General features: G+C 45.4%; 1 protein-coding gene across 2 annotated transcripts in view; it reads left to right on the forward strand.

Moving 5' to 3' along the window:
• PRRG4 (proline rich and Gla domain 4) overlaps positions 1–19,568 on the forward strand; it is a 297,426-nt gene that overhangs the window by 105,471 nt on the left and 172,387 nt on the right. The window contains exon 2 of one of the 2 annotated variants that reach the window (XM_078680854.1): positions 11,834–11,951. The exons of the other annotated variant lie outside the window; for it this stretch is intronic. Within the exon in view, the coding sequence (XP_078536980.1) occupies positions 11,912–11,951 (40 nt within the window). The 5' untranslated portion in view covers positions 11,834–11,911. The remainder of the gene's footprint in view (positions 1–11,833; positions 11,952–19,568) is intronic. 2 annotated transcript variants of the gene reach the window in all.

Consider the following 19,568-nt stretch of genomic DNA (forward strand, 5'->3'; position numbering starts at 1 on the left):
ACACACACACAGACACCCTTTGAGGCCAATTCCTTGGCGCGCCTGCGTTCAAGCCCTCACTGCGAGGGCCAAGGCTCCTGTTTGGGTGGGCCAGGCTCATGTTTGGGTGGGCCCGGCCCACCCGGCCCACCCTCTAGAACCGGGCCTGATGCCTACCCTGCAGGAAACGTCTACTCAGTGCAGTGACACCAGGAGGGTGAACGTTTTTATTTGTTTATTAGCAATCTACGCGAGGTTCTGGGAAAAATGTTGCAACTTTCCAATGGTTGCAACGTTTTACCGTTTTCTACATGTGCATGGAAATCATGCATACATTTGCCACTGTGCATAGAAAAATCTCGGAAAAAGTTAAACCTGCAGCGATAAAGTCTCCATATATTTTACGTCTTGGATGGGCTTGTTTAATGTTGAAATTATCTCTCAGTTCAGTGAAAATTAGCTGGCAATGCACAAAAACATCTGCTCATCTGCAAAGGTGAAGTTAAACCGGGAATCTTTAAAGAAACGTCAATAAGGATTCAAATCCAGAGCAATGCTTACAAATTCATTACTGCCAAGTGGCCTTCATCATGTTTGACCATCAAACAGTTCTTTGTTTTAGCAAACTGCTTTTTCATTTTTTCTACCAGTACAAACAGCTAGAATGAAAATGATCTTTTTAAGCTTTAGAGACCCCCTACCAAATTCTGTCTATACACCCAAACACCCACACTGTGTGCAAAAACCATCCGCAGTACCTTACACATACCGTATTCATCCAGCTCCAAAAGTATATGTGAGTGACGAGAAACAACTGTTTTACATTTAGTTTACAATTTATGACATTTTTTAATGTGCTTTCTAATTACCAGGACAGCAAAGGCTTTTATCCCTGGTGTTAATCACAGGTACATTTAATGACTTTTTGCCGTTCACCCTGACAAAGATTGTGGCTTTTTCTTGACTAGAGTTTTACACTCCTCAATCAACAACCCAATTTCTCACATATGCTATGCTGAAGCCCAGTGACCCATCTCTGTCATTAAGTATAAAAACAACCAAACTAGCATTTCTGTTGCAATATATTAAACTTGGCATACTGCTCTGCTACGGTCTAAGGATTGAGCGCTCCAAACCAACTGAAATATAATCCTGAGTACTATACCTGCTTGTATAATACTGCACTGAAAAATAAAACGAATGTGTTGTCGACATTTGCCACATATTAGGTTTTTGTTACGTTTCTCTTTATTCCAGGGTCTGATAGCTATTACAATATGAGAATAGTATCAAACTACCATGATTTTCGCAATGCTTTTATTTTTGCTTCCCTAAATTCCTTCCATTTTAACAGCTGTGGACACAACAAACCTGTTATAAACCTACAGGCACACACTGAGGGGTGCCGATCTGTAGCGCCCACATTCCTACCAACAAAATGCAGTTTGTAGGTGGTACAAAAGAAATGCTACCCCTTGTTTTAAAAAAATATATGAAGAGACTGAAAAAAGATACATTTTGGTAAACACTTTTGAGCAGTCAATCAGGATCACCACTTATAAAGAGAACATTGTTGTGATCCCCTTGCCCAAGCTCTTCACCTTATTTCCAGGTGACTGTGGATTTCTGGAAAGGGACAGAACATATGCATAGGGAAAAACCTATATATATAATAGCTTAGTACTATGGAATTGCTCATAAAACATGAAAAAGCAACGCATATATATTTATATTTCATTAGGTTCATTGTAGTTATTTTGTTTGCTAACACGTGAAAAAGCACTCACTGTGAGCGTTTGGACATACATTATGGATTGATCTATTGGCTGGTGGGATTTAGGGATGTGTAAAGAATTAGACACCATAGTGGCCTAGTAGTTGTTATAGGTGATTTCTACTTTTTCCATGTAGTGCTGAGGGCTTTGACTCTATCTGCTGGGTATCAGGAATTCTCTTCTATCTCTGATGAGTGGGATGTGTTCCCCGAGGTCTTTGAATAGATTTGTATAAATATTGGTTCTGAAAGTACATTTCAGAATAAGGGGGTCCCTCAATCTTTTTCTACTCCTAGTTAGAAGGTAGGTCTTCTGATTCAATAGAGATCTGTCAAAGGTGGTTGGGTATTACCTTTGGGAAAGGGTAGTGGTAAGAGTGGGCCTTTGTCTGATAACAACCAGGGCCCTATCCTGATAACTCTGCAGCACACAGATCACAGTCCAGCTTTCTCCGATAGCTCTCCATCAGGGTATGTGAGTCACAGTTGGGAAGAAAGATCTTTCTCCTTGTAGTCAGTCGCTCGCTGAAATTTAGTTTGGGTATTACATCTGGCTTTCAGCAGTGCTAGTTGTGGATGTGGGTGGAGCCAAAAGAGAAAGTGGGTAGGGCCAGAAGAGGAAGCAGGTTGGGCCGGGGAAGTGAGTGTCACCTTCTAAAAAAATTGGGCACCTGCACCTAATATTTTACAAAGTAGGCACTCTATAAGGGGATAGGCTAGGGATACCCTGTCCCACAAGGTTATGTGGGAGCCATTTTATTAATATATGAGGGGGGTGGTGTGAGTATGGCACCATTTTGGGCCCTGGGGACCCCACCCCTCAGGGCTAGGTATATTATTTAAGGAGACGGGGCATGCCGCCCACCTATCCGTGCAGTTTTTGGCCCTGGGGACCTCATCCCCTGGGGCCCCATGTAGAAATTAAGGTGAGGGTGGCGTGCAGCCCACCCCCGGGCCTAAGAAGGCCCTAGGGACCCAATCTCTTGGGCTGTATTCAAAAATAAAGGGAAGGGGAGCTGTGCAGCCCCCCTCCACGAGCTGTAAAAAGCCCCTGGAGACCCGATCTTCAAACAAAAGGGAGGGAGGCTGCGCAGTCCCCTCCCTGAGCCTTTAATGGCCTGAGGACCTCATCCCTGGGAGCAGATACACTTACTATGTCGTGGGGAGCCCACCCCTAGGACACAGGAGTTTTGCTGCCCCCACTAGTTCAGGCAGGGAACCATGTGTTTGCTACTGTCTGGCAGGAGCATTTGTGAATCTCCTGCCACAGGGTAGCAAACACTAAGGGGCACATTAGGATGGCGGACGGACCTGCGTCCGTCCGCCACCCCAGAGGAGGAGGGACCGTCCGCAGGGGCAGCGGCGGTCCCTCCGTGCCAATTAGGATGTGACCGCCACCCTGGCGGTCACATCCTGTATCATTAACATTGCGGCGGGTGCTGCTTGAAGCAGCACACGCCGCAATGTTAATATATGCATATTTACCGCGTGGTGCCTGCCGCTTCGTGCACGCAAAGGCTACCCCCACATGTGCACCCCCCACGCCCCCCTTCACCCCTGGGCCCCCAAAGTAAACACCGTATGCCTTTCCAAGGCGGAAATGCCGCCGTGGAAAGGCATAGGATCACAGCCATCCTAATATGGCTGGCGGTGTCTGTTAGACACCGCCAGCCGTGTTAGAGCTTTTCCGCCGCGGTCGGAAGGCGACCGGGGCGGAAAAGCGGCGGACTGAAAAAAGATGCCCCAGCCATCCTAATCTGGCGGGGGGTCTTTTCTCAGTCCGCAGTGGATAATCCGCATCCTCCGGGCCAGCGGTGGCTTCCGCCGGCCTGGAGGATGTGGATTATCCGCTATCATAATGGGCCCCTAAGTCTGCTCCCAGCTGACAGGTGCTTTAAAAATGTTCCCGGTGGCTTAGAGCAGACATGTGTTCTGTTTCCCTGCCCGCACTAATACGAGCAAGGAACTAGAATGCATATTGCTCCTACCCGAAGGGAGCAGCATAAGTAGCTGCTCTCGCCAGGCAGGAGCAATGCCAGCTGCTGCAGAATGCAGGGAGCCGGTTTGGGCTGGGGCGGCCCTTTTAAAATAAATACAGCCCTGGGAATGGGGTCCCCAGGGCCCGAGGAGGCCCAGGAAGGGGAGCCGCACAGCCCGCCTCTTCTTTTAAAATAAATGCAGCCCTTGGGATGGGATTCCTAGGCCTTAGTGAGGCCCGGAGAGGAGTTGCCTTGCAGGCCCTTCCCCTTTTTAAGTTCATTGGACCCCAAGGGGTCACCAGGGCCTGAGAAGGCTTGAGGAGGGGGGGATGCTGCATGGTCCCCTCCCCTTTTAAACAAGCATTGGCATAGCCAATAGGTCTCGCCTTTGGATCCTTATAAGTATTTAGTTATGCGCAGGTCTCAAAGGCGAGACCTATTGGCTATGTCAATGCTTGTTGTTCTATCTGGGCATGTTGAGAGGCTAGGGGACTGGGTCTCGATGTCGGGTTAGGAGCACAGCAATGACCTACTCAATTTGAATGTGTAGGTAATACAACCGGAGGCGTGAAATGAAAGGTTCACTACCAGGAATAACAGGAAGGTAGAAAGTTAGGCTGGTTAGAAAGGTAAGGAGGGGTAGAGGTAGGCATGGTGGTGAGGAGAGAAACAGATGCATGCTAGGAGAGCGCTGTGAGGGAGGGAGGTGAAATGGGAAGAGGCACTGAAAGGTGGGTCGGGTAAAGAGTGTAGTGAGGGAAACAGAAGGGTAGCGAGGGGTGAAGAGTAGACAAAGAAGTGAGGTGAGGAAGAAAAAGATTCAGGTGCTGAGACAGGTAAATCAAAGATGGAGGGATGGAGAATAACGCAGCCGTAGAATGAGAGAGGGCCAGGTAGAGAGAGGGAGAGGTGTGTCAGAGACAGGAAAAGACAGCTGAGGAAGAGGGAATAATAAAGACTGAGGTAGACAGGTGAGGTAGAGGGGTGCGTTGATATAAAGGAAGTACAGAGATATGTCAGAGAGATGGTACTGAAGAGGAAAAGAAGTAGAGGTATTGAGAAAGGAGTAAGGTACTATAAGAAGTAAGGGGGTGGACAGAGGTAGAACGAGTAGAAGGGTAGAGAACACGTAGAAGATGAATGGCAGGGTAAAGTGAGCGATCAGGCAGTGAGTGTGAGGAGTGGGATACAGAGGGATATATGGCAGTGAGCGTGAGGTGTGGGGTACAGAGGGATATGTTGTGGCAGTGAGCATGTGGTGTGGGATACAGAAGGATATGTTGTGGCAGTGAGCGCGAAGTGTGGGGTACAGAGGGATATAAGGCAGTGAGCACAAGGTGTGGGGTACAGAGGTATATAAGGCAGTGAGCGAGAGGTGTGGGGTAAGCACGCAAGCACACCCCGAAGCAGTGACAAGCAAAGGTTAGTGCAAGAGCACAGCTAGGAAGAGACATGAGCGACTGCTGGAACACAAGCACTCATGGACTGCTTAACCAAAAAGAAAAAAAGCAGGTCAAGTAAGCAGTGGAAAGGCACAAGTAATAAGGTTGTGCACCAAGGGAGATAGGGTAGAAGAGGAAGTCAAAGCTATACCAGGCAATGAATAAAAAACAAGCCAATGTGCAGCAATAAAGACGGATTGTAAGCGATGGGCAGGCGCTAGGCCCGCTGCAAGGTCACCAGGTCTTCCACAGCCAAGCGAGCTCTAATATGCAGCTTCTGACAGCCAGTACCTCCACTACGGTGTTAATCGTGTTAAACGTTGTGCTTCAAAATTCTCTGCAACCATTGTATGAATCAGTAGGGACACGGGGTACCTGCTTACAGAACAGTAGGCTGGAGGAATTTAATGCCTTGTGATGCTCAGAGACATTATACTGTTTCAGAAATAGCATCACTTACAGTTACACCTTTCCTGCGACTTTTAGTCTATACACAGATACAAACGTGCCACAAATCTTGAGAAAAAACGATTTTCTTTTTGAATGAGCGGGGTGGGAACAGAAGCTACTGGGACAGGGACAAGGGTCAGCAGGGGACCCCCTAAAAACGCGAAAGCAACATTTACTAAGGGCGTGGGGCAGTTGTTGGTGTATGCATAGGAATAGAGAAGGGTACAGGTACACAAGTCGACAGCTCGAAATTCAAGCAGTGGAAGGGGAGATGCCAGAAAAGCGATAGAAATGAGGAATAACTTAACGATATCAGACGGTCGCCGTTCCACTTTAGAAAATTGGAAATGGCAGCCTCACGCTGAAAGGAAAAAAAAAAGGCGTGCAGGCTGCAGCGGGAGAGAGAGGCGGATGGGTGCACCCGCGAGTGGTGCGCATGCGCTGGGGAGAGCAGTCTGCTCTTTTTCAAAGCACGTACTTGTACTTGTAGCGCACCGCGGTGCACTCCTGCAAGGCGTATGCCACCACAAGCACGAGTATGTCTTTAAAAAAGAGCTGCACGGCGGCTAAAGGTCTCCTATGCAGCGCATGCGCGCTGCAGAGGCGAGACCTAAAAAAGAATGCACAGCACCTGGGCAAGGGTACCTGGGGCCTGAGAAGGCACGGGGAGGGGGGTCTGTGCATCCCCTTCCCCTGTTTTATTATATTTTTCCCCGGGGGTGTGGTCCCTAGCGACTAATAAGACCAGGGGTCGAGAGGCTGCAAAGACCCAGCCCTTAGATTTTGGCCTGGGGGATAGGATCCCGGGGGCCTACAAAGGCTCAGGGAGGGGGGCCATGCACCCACTCCCCTTTTTTATTATATTTGGTCCCAGGGGATAGGGTCCCCAGGAAATTTTAAGGCTCAGGAAGGGGTTTGCTCGTCCTCCTGCCCTGTTCAGTTTTATTTGGCCCCAGGGATGGGGTCCCAGGGGCAAATTAAGGGTTGAGGAGGGAGGCTGCACACCCCTTCCCCTTAATGTAAATGTTTTGGCCCCAGGGGATGGGGTCCCCCTGGCCCAAAGGCCAACCCTATGCTGAACTCGACAAAAGCAGTACACAGTGTGGGTTTGGCAGTCAGCTGGGTGTTTAGTCACAGGGCTTGGTGGCAGACCAAACTGTGAACAACCCCGCTACGCACAACGAAAGGATTTTCACAGCGTGGGGTTGGCTGCCTGCAGGGAATTGAAAGCAGGGCCTGGCAGCAAGACAGACCCTGCGTCCAACTCCATTCCACTCCTGACAAAAAGCTGAGATGTCATCAGTGATGTCATAAAGATGTCATAGAACATCTCATGAGTAATGTAATATGAGAGGTCATAAGCAGTACATGGTGGAGGCGCAAGTTATAGAAGCTGGTGAATGTGTATTTTTTTTTAGTTCAAAACTTTAATCTTGTCACTGACATATCCACCTAAGTATAATGTTACTGTTTGCAGTTTCAATTGTAATCACCATATATAAACACAAAATGACATATTGTCAAGAAAGCGTTCATGACAGTGCAATAATATATTTCCATTTCAAAACGCATGGGGTTGTTTGAACCTGAGCAGCTTCCCTTGAATTGCGTCATGAACTCTAGGAACCTTAGTTGGAATTTCGCTACACAATGATAACTATCTGTTTCAGTCTGCCTGAGCAGTCATGGATAAATACTTAAACTAATTTCAATGTACAAGGACTTATTAGACATTATAACCCAGGTAATTGATGACTGCAGCCCAAATGAGTACAACTGTGCAAAATAGTATGAGAAAACGCAAATGTGTGGCAGATTTAAAGTGCTAGTACTCAATACATATTTTGATAAAGTATCAGAATCGCCGTTTTCAGTCGGCTGCAATATATATAAATGCAGTCCAATGACATAAAATGCTAGTCCACTCATGAAAAATGTGCTATAAAGTACACATGCTTCTGAACATCTCATTAAAGTATCTTATACTCACAAAAATTAGATCCACTAGTCCTTTTGCAGAATACGCTCACATTAATTGTAAACAATCCCACATGTTTCTACTAATTCAACAATAGTCCACTCATCCTATGCAAAATCTGCATCTATCAGAATCAAGCCATCACACATAGTCCGTCTACTTCCAAAAATGATCCACCACTTCGATAGATAAAATGATCTGTGCCCCAGAATACAGTAGAAGATGTTTAAATAAGATATTTAAAATACCAATTATTTCATGAAAGTAAAACGTCATTATTACGGCTACCCCTGTGATCTTCAATCTCGGGCACCACATATGGAGAGGTTTCCTGCCACATGGTGGAGCGTTACTAATCACAAAGAGTCTTGTCATTCCTATTATGGATAGTTTGCATCATATGGTCCACATTAGTCTATAGAGCTCTACTAAAGGTGCACGTGCAGTTCTGCATCCAGATTTAGGCCCTGTGGTTGTTCAGTTCCCATTGTTATAATCCTTCTGGGACCCCACCTCAAAGGTCCAGTTCTCTATCCCTTCAACTGGGCTTCTTTTGAAAACTTTGGATCCCATGAGAACACATGTTTCTTATATCTCTCTCATGCACCTCCCAAAGGTGTTTGGACATAGAGTATGCAAAGTCTTTGCTCCTTATAGCTCTCAGGTACGTATCTTTTCCCACAGGAACATTCCAGAACATATATCGCAAATGAGGTTGTACATGTTATCCACTCTTTGATGTTATTGAGTTTTCCAAGTTGCATTTCAAATTGGGTTTTATTTTAAGCTTATGGACAAGCTTTACATTTGTGACATTTCCAGAATCCCTGCTTATTGTTGGCAAGTCAGTTTGAGATTTCTATTTTCTCAGTTCCATATCGCTGCTTGACAAACTATCACCTAGGGAGGGGGGTTTCGAATAAGTGATGTTGGGATGCTCTGGTAAAAGATCCTTGAGGGACTAATGCAGCTTTAGGATCCTCCAATTTTGTTTTAGAAGTTTCCTTGTCTCTTGATTCAAAGATTCAAAGAGTCAACAACTATTATAACTCCTTTATATACCTTTTGGATCCCACACCTTCCTTATCTTTAAGGGGTTGAGGTTTAACCAGCAATTTTTATTTTATTTTACTCTCCCTTACACTCTTAAGGGCATCATCCAAAACCTTTTTCGGATATCCCTTAATTAAAAGAAAATTGGTACATCTCTCCTGCCTGTGTCTCAAATTCCACTGTTTCTGAGCAATTTCTTTTGTCTGGCCGAATTCTCCTTATGGGACATTCCATTTCAATACACTTGGGTGCCCATGATTAAAATGGAGGACACTATTGCTTCTGGTGTCTTTTCTATGAATTTTTGTACACATCCTGCCATTTTTTACATACACTAATGTCCAAATAATTTATCTCTTTGTTGCTAATTTTAACTGTGAAATTTAGCTAGGTTGTTACACAAGAACTCAATGAATGATTCAAAGTCCTTTGTTTCAACAAAAATAATCGATGTAATCGATCCACATCATTACCTGGTCTTGTCCATCTGTGTAGTGCTCTGATCATTTCACATGGTTTCCGCCTCCCATCAACCCATGTTTACGTGTTTATAGGTTGGCGCAAAGGACGTGCCCATGGCTGTGAATTATTTTTGGCGAAAGTAATCATCACTGAATAAGAACACATTGTACTGGAGACAGAAACTCATAATTTCTGATACCATCTTAGAATATTCCAGTAGTGACACCGACTGTAATCAATCGATTTCTCAATTTTGATCATGAACTGGTATTTATTTTTGTTATTGTATAATATTGCTTTATATTCAGTAGACATGGTGGCTGAAACGAGCTACTATCGACTTAGGCATGGTTTTAAGTATCTTGTTTGCGTCTATGATCCCCCTGAAACACACTAAATGAATTATGGAAATAGATACTCATTAGGCAATGAAACTACTCAACATGAAAAATTTGTTTTGTGATGACTTACTTCCTTTTTTCTTTCCTCTAGAATTTCTTCTCTGGACTTTGATTGTGTAAACCCTCACTTTTCTCTGCAGTCCCTTTTCTCACTTCTGAGAATCTAAAAAGATTTGCAGTTGTTTCAACACCAGCCTGCTGTGCATGTAAACAAATTGAGATGAGTCATGAACTACAAAGGCGCTTCCATATTGATAAACCTTTCATATCCTTGTGACTTTGGAGAATGTGTATTTGGATACAAAATGGGGACAATTGTCATATGCCGAGGGCTAGCCAGCCTATTGAAAGATCACACCTTGCATTAGCCTTTGATGTATGTACTTTTTCACTGAAAAACATGACTGTGTGTAAATACATTTATCACATATTTTTCAATTTTTTTATCAAACAATATGTATAGTAAACGTTTACATTATTGAAATTTCCCTATAAAATACTCCAGAGTGTTCACTGTCTCTTTTGGGTAGTTTTAAATGATGGCATTTACATTTTTGAAACAACCTCAGTGACATATTTTAAAGGTCTACACTTATTTTTACCACTACTCCATCAGAGTATTACAGCATGGGAAGTATGGCGCTGATTGGTTCAGGGGTTCTGAGTTATTTTGTTCCAGACAAAATCATTAAGCCGAATGCTGGCTCAGAGAGCCTACCACCCCTAAACAACCTTCATCTTCTATCCCTGCACTCAGTGACAAACAGTGAATATGACACTTCACGTTGATTGATTGAAAAGGGGCACATTTTAAACAGTGAAGGAAATTGATTTATGATTGAAAACAAATGGAGCTTCAATGGGCACCAGGTTCATGTTTCAAAGGTGTGTTTCAGGTTCAATGACTCTATAGATGTCCTTGAATATAAACATGTTACAAAACTAATAGGAATGCACCACATACAGGTTGTGCATGTTTGTTTACTCTATAAATTGTATTCTCCAAATACTTATTACGTGTATCAGAGTCCAGTCATGGGCTTCACTAAAACATGCCCACCGTCAGCCTAGAGTCTGTGGTTCCTGTGACTCATCGAATGTTGTTAGGGTTGACCAAAGAAGATAAAAGGTTCAACAATGTTTTATTGAAGACTTTGAATATGAGTCACACACATGCTTATATCCAGGGGCCAGCAAGATTCTTCATCTTACTTACATTTCATCCCCAACATTTCTCCTCCCTCCCACCTCCTCAAACTGACACTAGGTAATGTAACTTATTTCGATTATCTAGCCTGTAGTCTCTGGTGTCTGGAGTTCTCTCTGTACCCACAGCACAATCATTGCTTGATTTGCAGCACATACTTCTAATTACACATTTTTTCATTTGAGGAGCGCTGGGTGGGTTCCATAGTCTTAGTAACATGGATGCTGGAAATCTGGCAATGGATGTTTGGCAGATTTTGTCAATAGGTCCAGTAAGTTTGCAATTTAGTACACTCCCTCCCAGAGTGCTTTTATCGAAGGTATGTCTGCAGAACAACCTCTGGTAAGGTTCTTTCTCTGAAATTTTATCAACAACATTCAGTGCTTAATTTAAGTCATTGGTTGCCAGTGGGTGCCCAGTAGGTTTGTAGTTTAGGACACTAGCAGGCAGAACACATGAATCAAATTTCTGTCTGCAGTGGAGCCTCTGGCAAGTTGTCGACTTAATTTCATCCCCAACATTCAGTGTTTAATTTGAACGAGTGGTTGCCATTGAGGTTCAACCAGCACTCATATTTGGAGACCTGCACTTTTTTCCCCTCATCTAGCATTTCCTGAGAACATCCATTTTTCCATTTGAGGAGCGCTTGGTGGATTCCATAGTCCTAGTAACATGGATGCTGGAAATCTGGTTGTTTGGAAGATTTTGTCAGTAGCATCAAGTACTGGAGTCCATTACGCTTGCAGTTTAAGACACTCCCGGAGTGCTTGAATCAAACGTCTGGCTCAGGAACAGCATCTTCAGTATCTCCTCACATTTCCTTTAGCCCATTTCTATTGTCTCTCTCGGGTGTGGTACCAGTGTGAAGATATTCTTTACAATGTTTCTTGGTGGAAGGTGTTTTTGCAATGATGGGGATTCTTGTGAATATTTCTGTCCAATCTTTGGGGGATAATGCCCAGTCTAGTTTCGCTTCCCAGCCTTTTGTCCTGGCGTTTTACCTGATCCCGGATTCTAAGAGATCATTTGGTATATGTCTGAGGTAAACCAAAGGTGTTATAAAAATTGACTTTATTTTATCCTCAAAGATTTTTCTTTTTTCTAACAGGTCCTGCATGGTGTATATCTACTGCTACTTTGGCATCTTTCAGTGATTGTTTACCCAGAGCTGCCTTGCAAGAGAAAAATGTTAAACTCCAATGATGAAAGAACAGAAACAGAAGAAGGTACTGTGATATTCTTACAGCTAAACGAAGGCTCTACATCTATACAGTCCGCATGAGAACATGTATGTCGGAAGCAGGATTGTCTATCATATGTCCATGATGGCTAGAGCCTTGCAAGCGTTTGAGGACTGCCACTCATAATTGCATAAGTATATCTATTATGTGGATATCATGAAAATCTGGCACGTATCCAAACCGAAATTCTTACAAGAATCTTGCCTTCATCACCCTATGATGGACAACCTTGGACCAAAGTGTCACAGTAGTATCCAGATTACAGTCCAGAAAACTATTTTAGAGACTAATTGTCAAAGTCATGAAGGTACTCAAACCTATTAGAACTATTTCCCAATGGTAGGAAATATAAAACAAGACTGTATCAGAGCAGCCAGCTATAGTCTTACAAAAGATGCATGCTTTGGCCATCCCAAATCTGATAATGTGCTGGAGTTGTTAAAATAACCCTAGTGCAATTCTGATTTGAGTTCCTGATTCTATGGGTGCAGCATAACCCAACTCTCATAGTCTTTGAGCTACTACTGGATAACTGCCCTTGATTTATTTCTCTGACACAGTGAAACATGTTCTAACCCCCTTCCTTTTTAAACTGAGGATTTTCAGAGGATAAAGATGAAGAGCTCAAACATTGCCTTTGATACCATGTTTGATAAACACGTTTCTTTATATTATTGCTGGTGCAAGTGTTTATCTAAATGCAGAGCCCCATATTTCTATGTGGGGACAACTAAAACTCATAATTATCATTAATGTTGGGTGCTGTGGGAATTCACAACAATACCTGGAGATACAAATTGCAAAATAAGCATTAAGCCTCAAAATGACTGGAAGTGACTTGATGATTATGATGCCATAACAGAGCTGTCTTTGTTTCAAAACTTTAGCCTTTTATTTGCTAACAAATTGCTGTGATATATATATATACCTACAGAAATCTCAAAATAAATCTATATATATGTGATCAAGATCCAGGAAGGATCAAAACGCGTCATGGCCGACTGAGAAAATGAAAAATAAAATCACCTAAAGCACTGAATCGTGGTCCGTACCTGCTTTCCGTCACCCGCAGTGATAATAGGAGCGACAAGCAGTTTTTTTAGGTATATATATATATCTGTATAAATAAATATATATATATATATATAGGTATAGATATATATATATATTACCTACTGGCAGTCAACAGTAGGTAGTTATAGTTAGGACCTAGTTTCCATAAGAATTTTTTTTTTGACTTGGATATAACTTTAGATTTTTCAAAGAAAAGTGCCAAAGTAGGCTCTGTGTGTCATGGAAAGGTTGGGGGTGATCCGTGCAGAGGGATGCATTTGTAATATTAATTCTCGTAGGAACGCATTGTCGAACCTACAGCCCAAACTACTGGATGGAATTACACCAAATTTAGCACAAAGGTAGTTGTTGTAACGCTGATTGGGCTTTTTGTTATTTGGTACAAATCAGTTCAGTAGTTTTCCAGAAATTTAAGTTGAAGAATATAGTGATATCCCTGGTCGCGAAGCTAACATGAAAAAAGACGAGCTCAGGCAGCTCTGATTGGCTGCCAACACTTCAACCAGGAAGTGTTGGTAGCCATCTTGGGACTCGGCTTCAAAGAGTCCCAAAACAAAAAAGTGGAAATAAAAGAAAAGAGGGCAGGGTAGAAATAGCCTGAAGCCCCAAGACATGATATTGGGGTCCCCCTGGGACACTGCCATGGCTTAAAAGCATTAAAAAAAAAATAGTTGCCACCAAATTGGGATAATCACAAATTTGCTGTAATAAAACAAAAACCAAGCACACCTACTGCGCTTGCTTTTAAATAACCCCTGGGTGGGCCAGGTCCCGGGGGCATTAGATAAATATAGGAGGAGGCGCACAAGGCGCCCCTTCCTAGGGATTATCAAAGCCCTGGACCTGCCACCTCCCCCGGGCTAATTAAAATAATATAGGGGGCCCGCGGACGCCCCCTGCCTAGGGGACCGCCACTTCCCTGGGGTAGAAATACAATAATTAAGGGGGTCTGTTGCAGACCGCTGGGGCAAAGTTGAAGAAAGGATGGGGGCCTCACTCATGGAGCCCTACATGGCCCTGGAGACCTCCACCCCCCGGGGCTGTCTCCAGAAATATCCCCAGGACATTGCAGTTTGCTTTGGCCACAGCAAACAAGTGTTCTGCTTTCAGCAAACGAGAGTACAAAATGCCCTCGCTTGCTGAAAGCAGAGCAAGTGTCTGTTTACCTCTCCGCTGTGAAGCTAACAAGGAAACAGACACATTGCTTTGAGATCCAGGGAGTTGCATGTCAGTAGCTCCCTGGGTTTCAAAGCAATGATGGCTCCTGCAGGAGGCGCGGAGCCGACAGGGACTGCGGGGGCCTTCAGGCTCCCCCGCGGCCCCCAACAAAGTAGCCTGGCCCCAGGGGAGGGGGTCCACGGGACTGAAATCTCCCTGGGGAGGGAGTGCCATGCGGCTCCCCTCCCCTTTTAGGATTGTATGATTTTTTTAAATTGGTTTTAAAAACTACAGCAAGTGCCGCCTACATCTGTTGGCTAGCAGAGAAAAAGCATGAGGGAAGAAGGGGGGACAGGAGGGGATAAAACAAGGGAAGAGGATAGGAAACAACAGAAAAAGAAAATAATTGCCAAGTCTGTTCCAATGAAGTCGATTAAGATTGTCATATCCCCCTCTATTATTTTGGTATGTACCAGCCTGAGTATTGTACGTAAGGCGCAGTATGAGTAGATATATTGGGCAGGTATGTTTGCAGAAAGTGGAGGAGAGGTGCTTTATGCATTAACCGCAGGTCTTTTCAAATTTGGGCAGGGCGTGTTTGATCACCGCCAATAATTTCTCCATGCCTATGAGGTCCCATAATTTGTGCAGCCAGTCTAAGTGTGATGGGATTGTGTCTGATCCCCATTTGGATAGCATGAACTGCTTTGCTGCGCGTAGCACCAAGGTAATATACCTTCACTTGGTGGAGCATAGTGGATATCTTTGGGCATTGGGCAACCCCAGGAGGATGTAGCTAGGGAAACAGGGGATTTCTGTGTCAAACATCTGCCAGCACCTCCTCCCAATACCGTTGAAGTTTATGACAGTGCCATAGCAAGTGGGTGAGTGTGCTGAAATGATTGCATTGCTGCCAACATTTGTCCTCCCTCCCTTTTTGCCATTGAGCCAGGCAGGCAGGGGTGTAGTACCAGTAATGAATTGTCTAAAGCATTGTCTCTCTCCCCGAAGCACTGATGGCTGATGTACGGCATGCCGAATGATGGCCAACCATTCCTTGTCTGTGAACTGGCGGCCACACTACACCTCCCATCTTTGCCTGGCTGGCGTGCTCAAGGGATTCGTAATTGTATTTATGAATGTGTATATGTCCGATAGTAATCTGCTGCTGTTCCGCCTTGACAAGTGCCATAGCTCAAAGGTAGTGAGAGGCCTACTTGCATGGGGTCGCATTGAGGTATGTGTTATCCAGTGTCTCACTGCTATATAGCGCCAGTGTTCTGACTCCAGGAGTCCGAAGTTTTGCTTTACTCTCTGGAAATCCAACAGACCTTGCTTATCAAACAGGTCCCTTATGCGCTTGCAATTGGATTCTTGCCATCTCGAGAATGACTGTCCCTGTGCTGCTTGTGGTAAGGCCACATTCCCCATGATTGGGTTGAAGTGGGAAATCAGGGTGGAAGGAAGCTTAAACACATTGACTTTATCCCAGACGTCCATGGCGGTTTTAACCACTAGGGAGATATACACTCCGGGTGGACAAATCCTGCGTGGGAGCCAGGGGATTTTCCATATATGAATTCCAGCCACTGCTTGATCTAAAAAGCACCAGTGCTTCCCTGTAAGCGGACAATGCCATTCCAGAAGAAAGCGTAGCTGGCAGCCTGATTATAGCGCAATAGGTGCGGTATACCCAGCCATTCTCACCCATTTACCCCCACATATAAAGGATTCTATGCTCACCTGTAACTTGCTAATCGTGAAAGCGGGCATATGTAAAGGCATTACCTGCATGAGATAGCACATTTGGGCAGTAGTAACATCTTCACAGCAGCTATCCGTCCCAGCCAGGAGATGAGGCCACCATGCCAGGACTGAATGAGTGCTCTAGCCATGGATAAGAGATTGGAGTAGCTGTGTGAGATTGAGGTTCCAATAGTAGGGAATGTACGTATGCCCAAGTAAGAGATTCCCTGCTTAGTCCATGCAAAGGGGGACTTTGGGCAAAGAAGCTTCTGCTCGTCCTGTGGGAGGGTGATATTTAGCGCTTGGGATATTGAGTTATTCACCCTAATACCAGAGACTCCACCCAAAGCTGTGAGTTCCTCTGACAAAGCTGGCAGTGATTGTTTCGGTTTGGTGACTGTGAGTAGGACATCATCTGCGTAGAGTTATTTTATGCAACTGACCCCCCAGCCAAACTCCATCTATTAAGGGATGCCTTCAAATATGTTCTGCCAGCGGCTCCAAGCAGAGTGCGAACAGGAGCGGAGAAAGCGGACACCCCTGTTGCGTTCCAAATAAGACCGGGAATGAAGCAGACAAGGCGTTATTGGCCCTGACCGGCGCCTGTAGATTTGCATATCCGGCCCATACCCATTTCTGGAAACGTGGACCCAGCCCAAATGCGTTCAAGACCGTGCAGAGAAATTGAGCAGAGACATAGGGCTGTAGGATGAACAGAGCTGAGGATCCTTCCCTGGTTTCAGGAAGACTGTTATTGTGGCAGTGCGCATGGATTCCGTGAGTGTTCCTGTAGTGCTAAAGGAGTTATACAAGTGTGTCAGTACAGGGGAGACAAGTTACATGTACCGCTTATAGAAGGCTGCTGTGTACCCATCTGGGCCCGGTTCTTTATCTAGTCTCCCTATTGCCTCCTTGACCTCCTGGACTGTTATGTCAGCATTCATTTGTGCAGCTACTGAGTCCGAAAGTTGTGTTTGCGCTGGTCGCGCTACATTCGAGGAGCAATCAGCATTGAGGGACCCGTCCGCCCCATACATTTGCGCATAAAAGTGACCAAACTCCTCTACTATGTCCTTTTTTATGATTCTCTGATCCTGGCCTACCACACTGCATACGCTTCTCAAGTGTGTTTGTGTCCTCAGCCTGTTTGCCTATAGCTTCACAGCCTTGTTGCCCCCTGCAGAGTACTTCTGTCTCGTTCGGAGCAGGGCGTGTTCCGCCATGTCCATGTCAAGGGCTTTAAGCTGTTTCCAAACAATAGTCAGCTGTGTTTGCGTTTTGTGAGAGCCTGTCTGTCTATGCGTATCCTCCAGTTCCCTCACCAGCATCGTCAACCAGTCACGCTTTGCCTTGCGCTCCCCACTAAGCCGCACCATTATGGCTTTATAGGTGCCCGCACCACTGCTTTGAGTGCATCCGATAGTGTCACAATTGCTGTGTGTGGTGTGTCATTAAGAGCAAGGTAGTTGGCTATTGCGCTCTCCACCTCCTTGACTGTGGGCTCGTATGCTTACAGTTTGGGGTTGAGGTGCCACATTCTAGAACTTTGATTGCATGTAGGTAAATGTAGTTCTATCTGTATTGGTGCGTGATCTGAGATGGAAGCAACGTCAATGTCCGCGTGTGTCACTACAGAGAGAAGAGATGCTGAGAGAAGGAAATGGTAGATTCTGGCATAAGATTGGTGAGCGGCCGAATAGAAGGAGCAAGCTCGTGTAGAAGAATACAGCGTCCTCCACACGTCAATATGCCGGTATCCGTCAACCAGTTAGCATCCTGGGGTGAGATCGTCCCGGCGGACCTTGATCTTGGGGGTGTCCGGTCCAGAGCATCATCAAGCGGCAGATTAAAATCCCCCCCACCACTATGTGTATGTCAGGTGTGGTGAGTATAGTTGCGATGGCTTAGCGGATTAAGGGCTCCTGGTGATAATTAGACCCATAAATGCAAGCTACTGTGAAAGTTTGGCCGTGTAGAGAGATGCGCACTGATTGCATCTGCCTTCTATTTCTGAGTGTGTTCGGGTAATTTGCCCCTGGAAGTGCGTGGCGATCAAGATGGCAACTCCTGCTTTTTTTCCCTGGCCCTGCAGACCATATTTGCCTGTCAAACCGATTAGATCGCGCTCAAACCCAATCTTGTCTTTAGAGATGCGTCTCCTGCAGGAGATATATGTCAAAGCGTGAGGCCTTGAGTTGTGCCAACCAAGCTATTTTAGCTGGTGAGTTCAAACCACTCACGTTGAGGCTAACTATTCGCACCATCTTTTAAAAGGATTGCCATTAGCTAAAATTGTTCTGTGTAAAACATGCGGTTTCCCCCCTCCCGCACCGCGATGGGGTGTTGAGACAATCTGGCAGTAAAAGGATCATGGCAGTGTTGAACAATTTTACAAACATGAAAAACTGGGGAAACTAAAGCACCAATCATTGCTAAACTAGCTACCATGTAGTAGGGGTACAAGTCATCACTTCCTTGCAGTAGTTTTGGGGTGTCACTGAGGAGTGTCGGAGCCTCCGCCACAACCTGTGCTTCATTATCTTGTTGACGGTGGTCCCGGGGGGTGTTCATCCAGGCACCGTGTCTGGGGATGTGGCCGAGAAGCCCACCGAGTCGCCCTGTGTAGACTTCAACTGAGTTAGAAAGATCGTGTCTTAGCTTTAGATGTGCCTGCTTTAATCAGAATCTCACTCCAGCGACTAGTTTTCCTCACTGAGGTGTTGCAGTATCGCTGTTCCCTCTCTCTGAGGCTTTCGGTGGCCGAAGGTTTGTTCAGCTGTTGTTGGGTTTGAGTCTTGGATTACCGTCATCTGCGGCGAACCCGGACGGAGCCCCTGGGTCTCCATAGGTGGGGAGGATCCCCTTGGTCCAGTTGCCGTCTCTGGGGGTGTAAGCACTATATGGGTTTCTCCTTCCCCAGCAAAGATCAAGCAATAGGTGTCGCCATTTGTAACGCACTCCCTTGTCCCTTAAAACTTTGTGACTGGCTTCATGGTGCATCGTCGCTGCAATGTATTTATAGACATGTCCTGTTAAAGGCGGATCTTGTTCCCTTCGAAGAATATGTACGGTTGATCTCTCATAGCCGCCATTATGTGCTCTTTTTGGTGGTAGTTGTGGAGGCAGGTAAGACTGTCCTGTGGGGAGCCGGGCATCTGCAATGGACGGACAGCCCTGTGCGTCTAGTCCTGCGGGAGGTCCTTTCCTTCGAAGTCTGGAACAATGTGGCGGAACAGGTGTTAGACATATTCTTCCAGGTGACCCGCATCTGCCTGCAACGGAACCCCCTTGATTCGAATATAGTATCTGCGGGACACGTTTTCCAAATCTTCCAGGTGGTAGTTGAGTACTGCGGGGCGGTCTTTGAGTTCCAGGATCTCCCTCCGACCCTCCTCCAGTTCTTCCCCTCTTGCATTCCCGGCCTTCGCCACCTTATCCATAGTTGCTCCAATGCGTTTACGCCTTGAATAGCTTTTTTACCTATTTGGATACTTCAGTCTGCAGCATTGCTAGATCTTCCCGCAACATGCCAAAGAGGGGTTCCATAAAACTACGTGTTATGGGTTCCTCCTCACTCACAATCTGCTTTCCCTGCATATCTGAGGTGGCCGGTTCCGAAAAAGC

The sequence above is a fragment of the Lissotriton helveticus genome, chromosome 3_1 (genome assembly GCF_964261635.1).
Source record: "Lissotriton helveticus chromosome 3_1, aLisHel1.1, whole genome shotgun sequence".
NCBI lineage: Eukaryota > Metazoa > Chordata > Amphibia > Caudata > Salamandridae > Lissotriton > Lissotriton helveticus.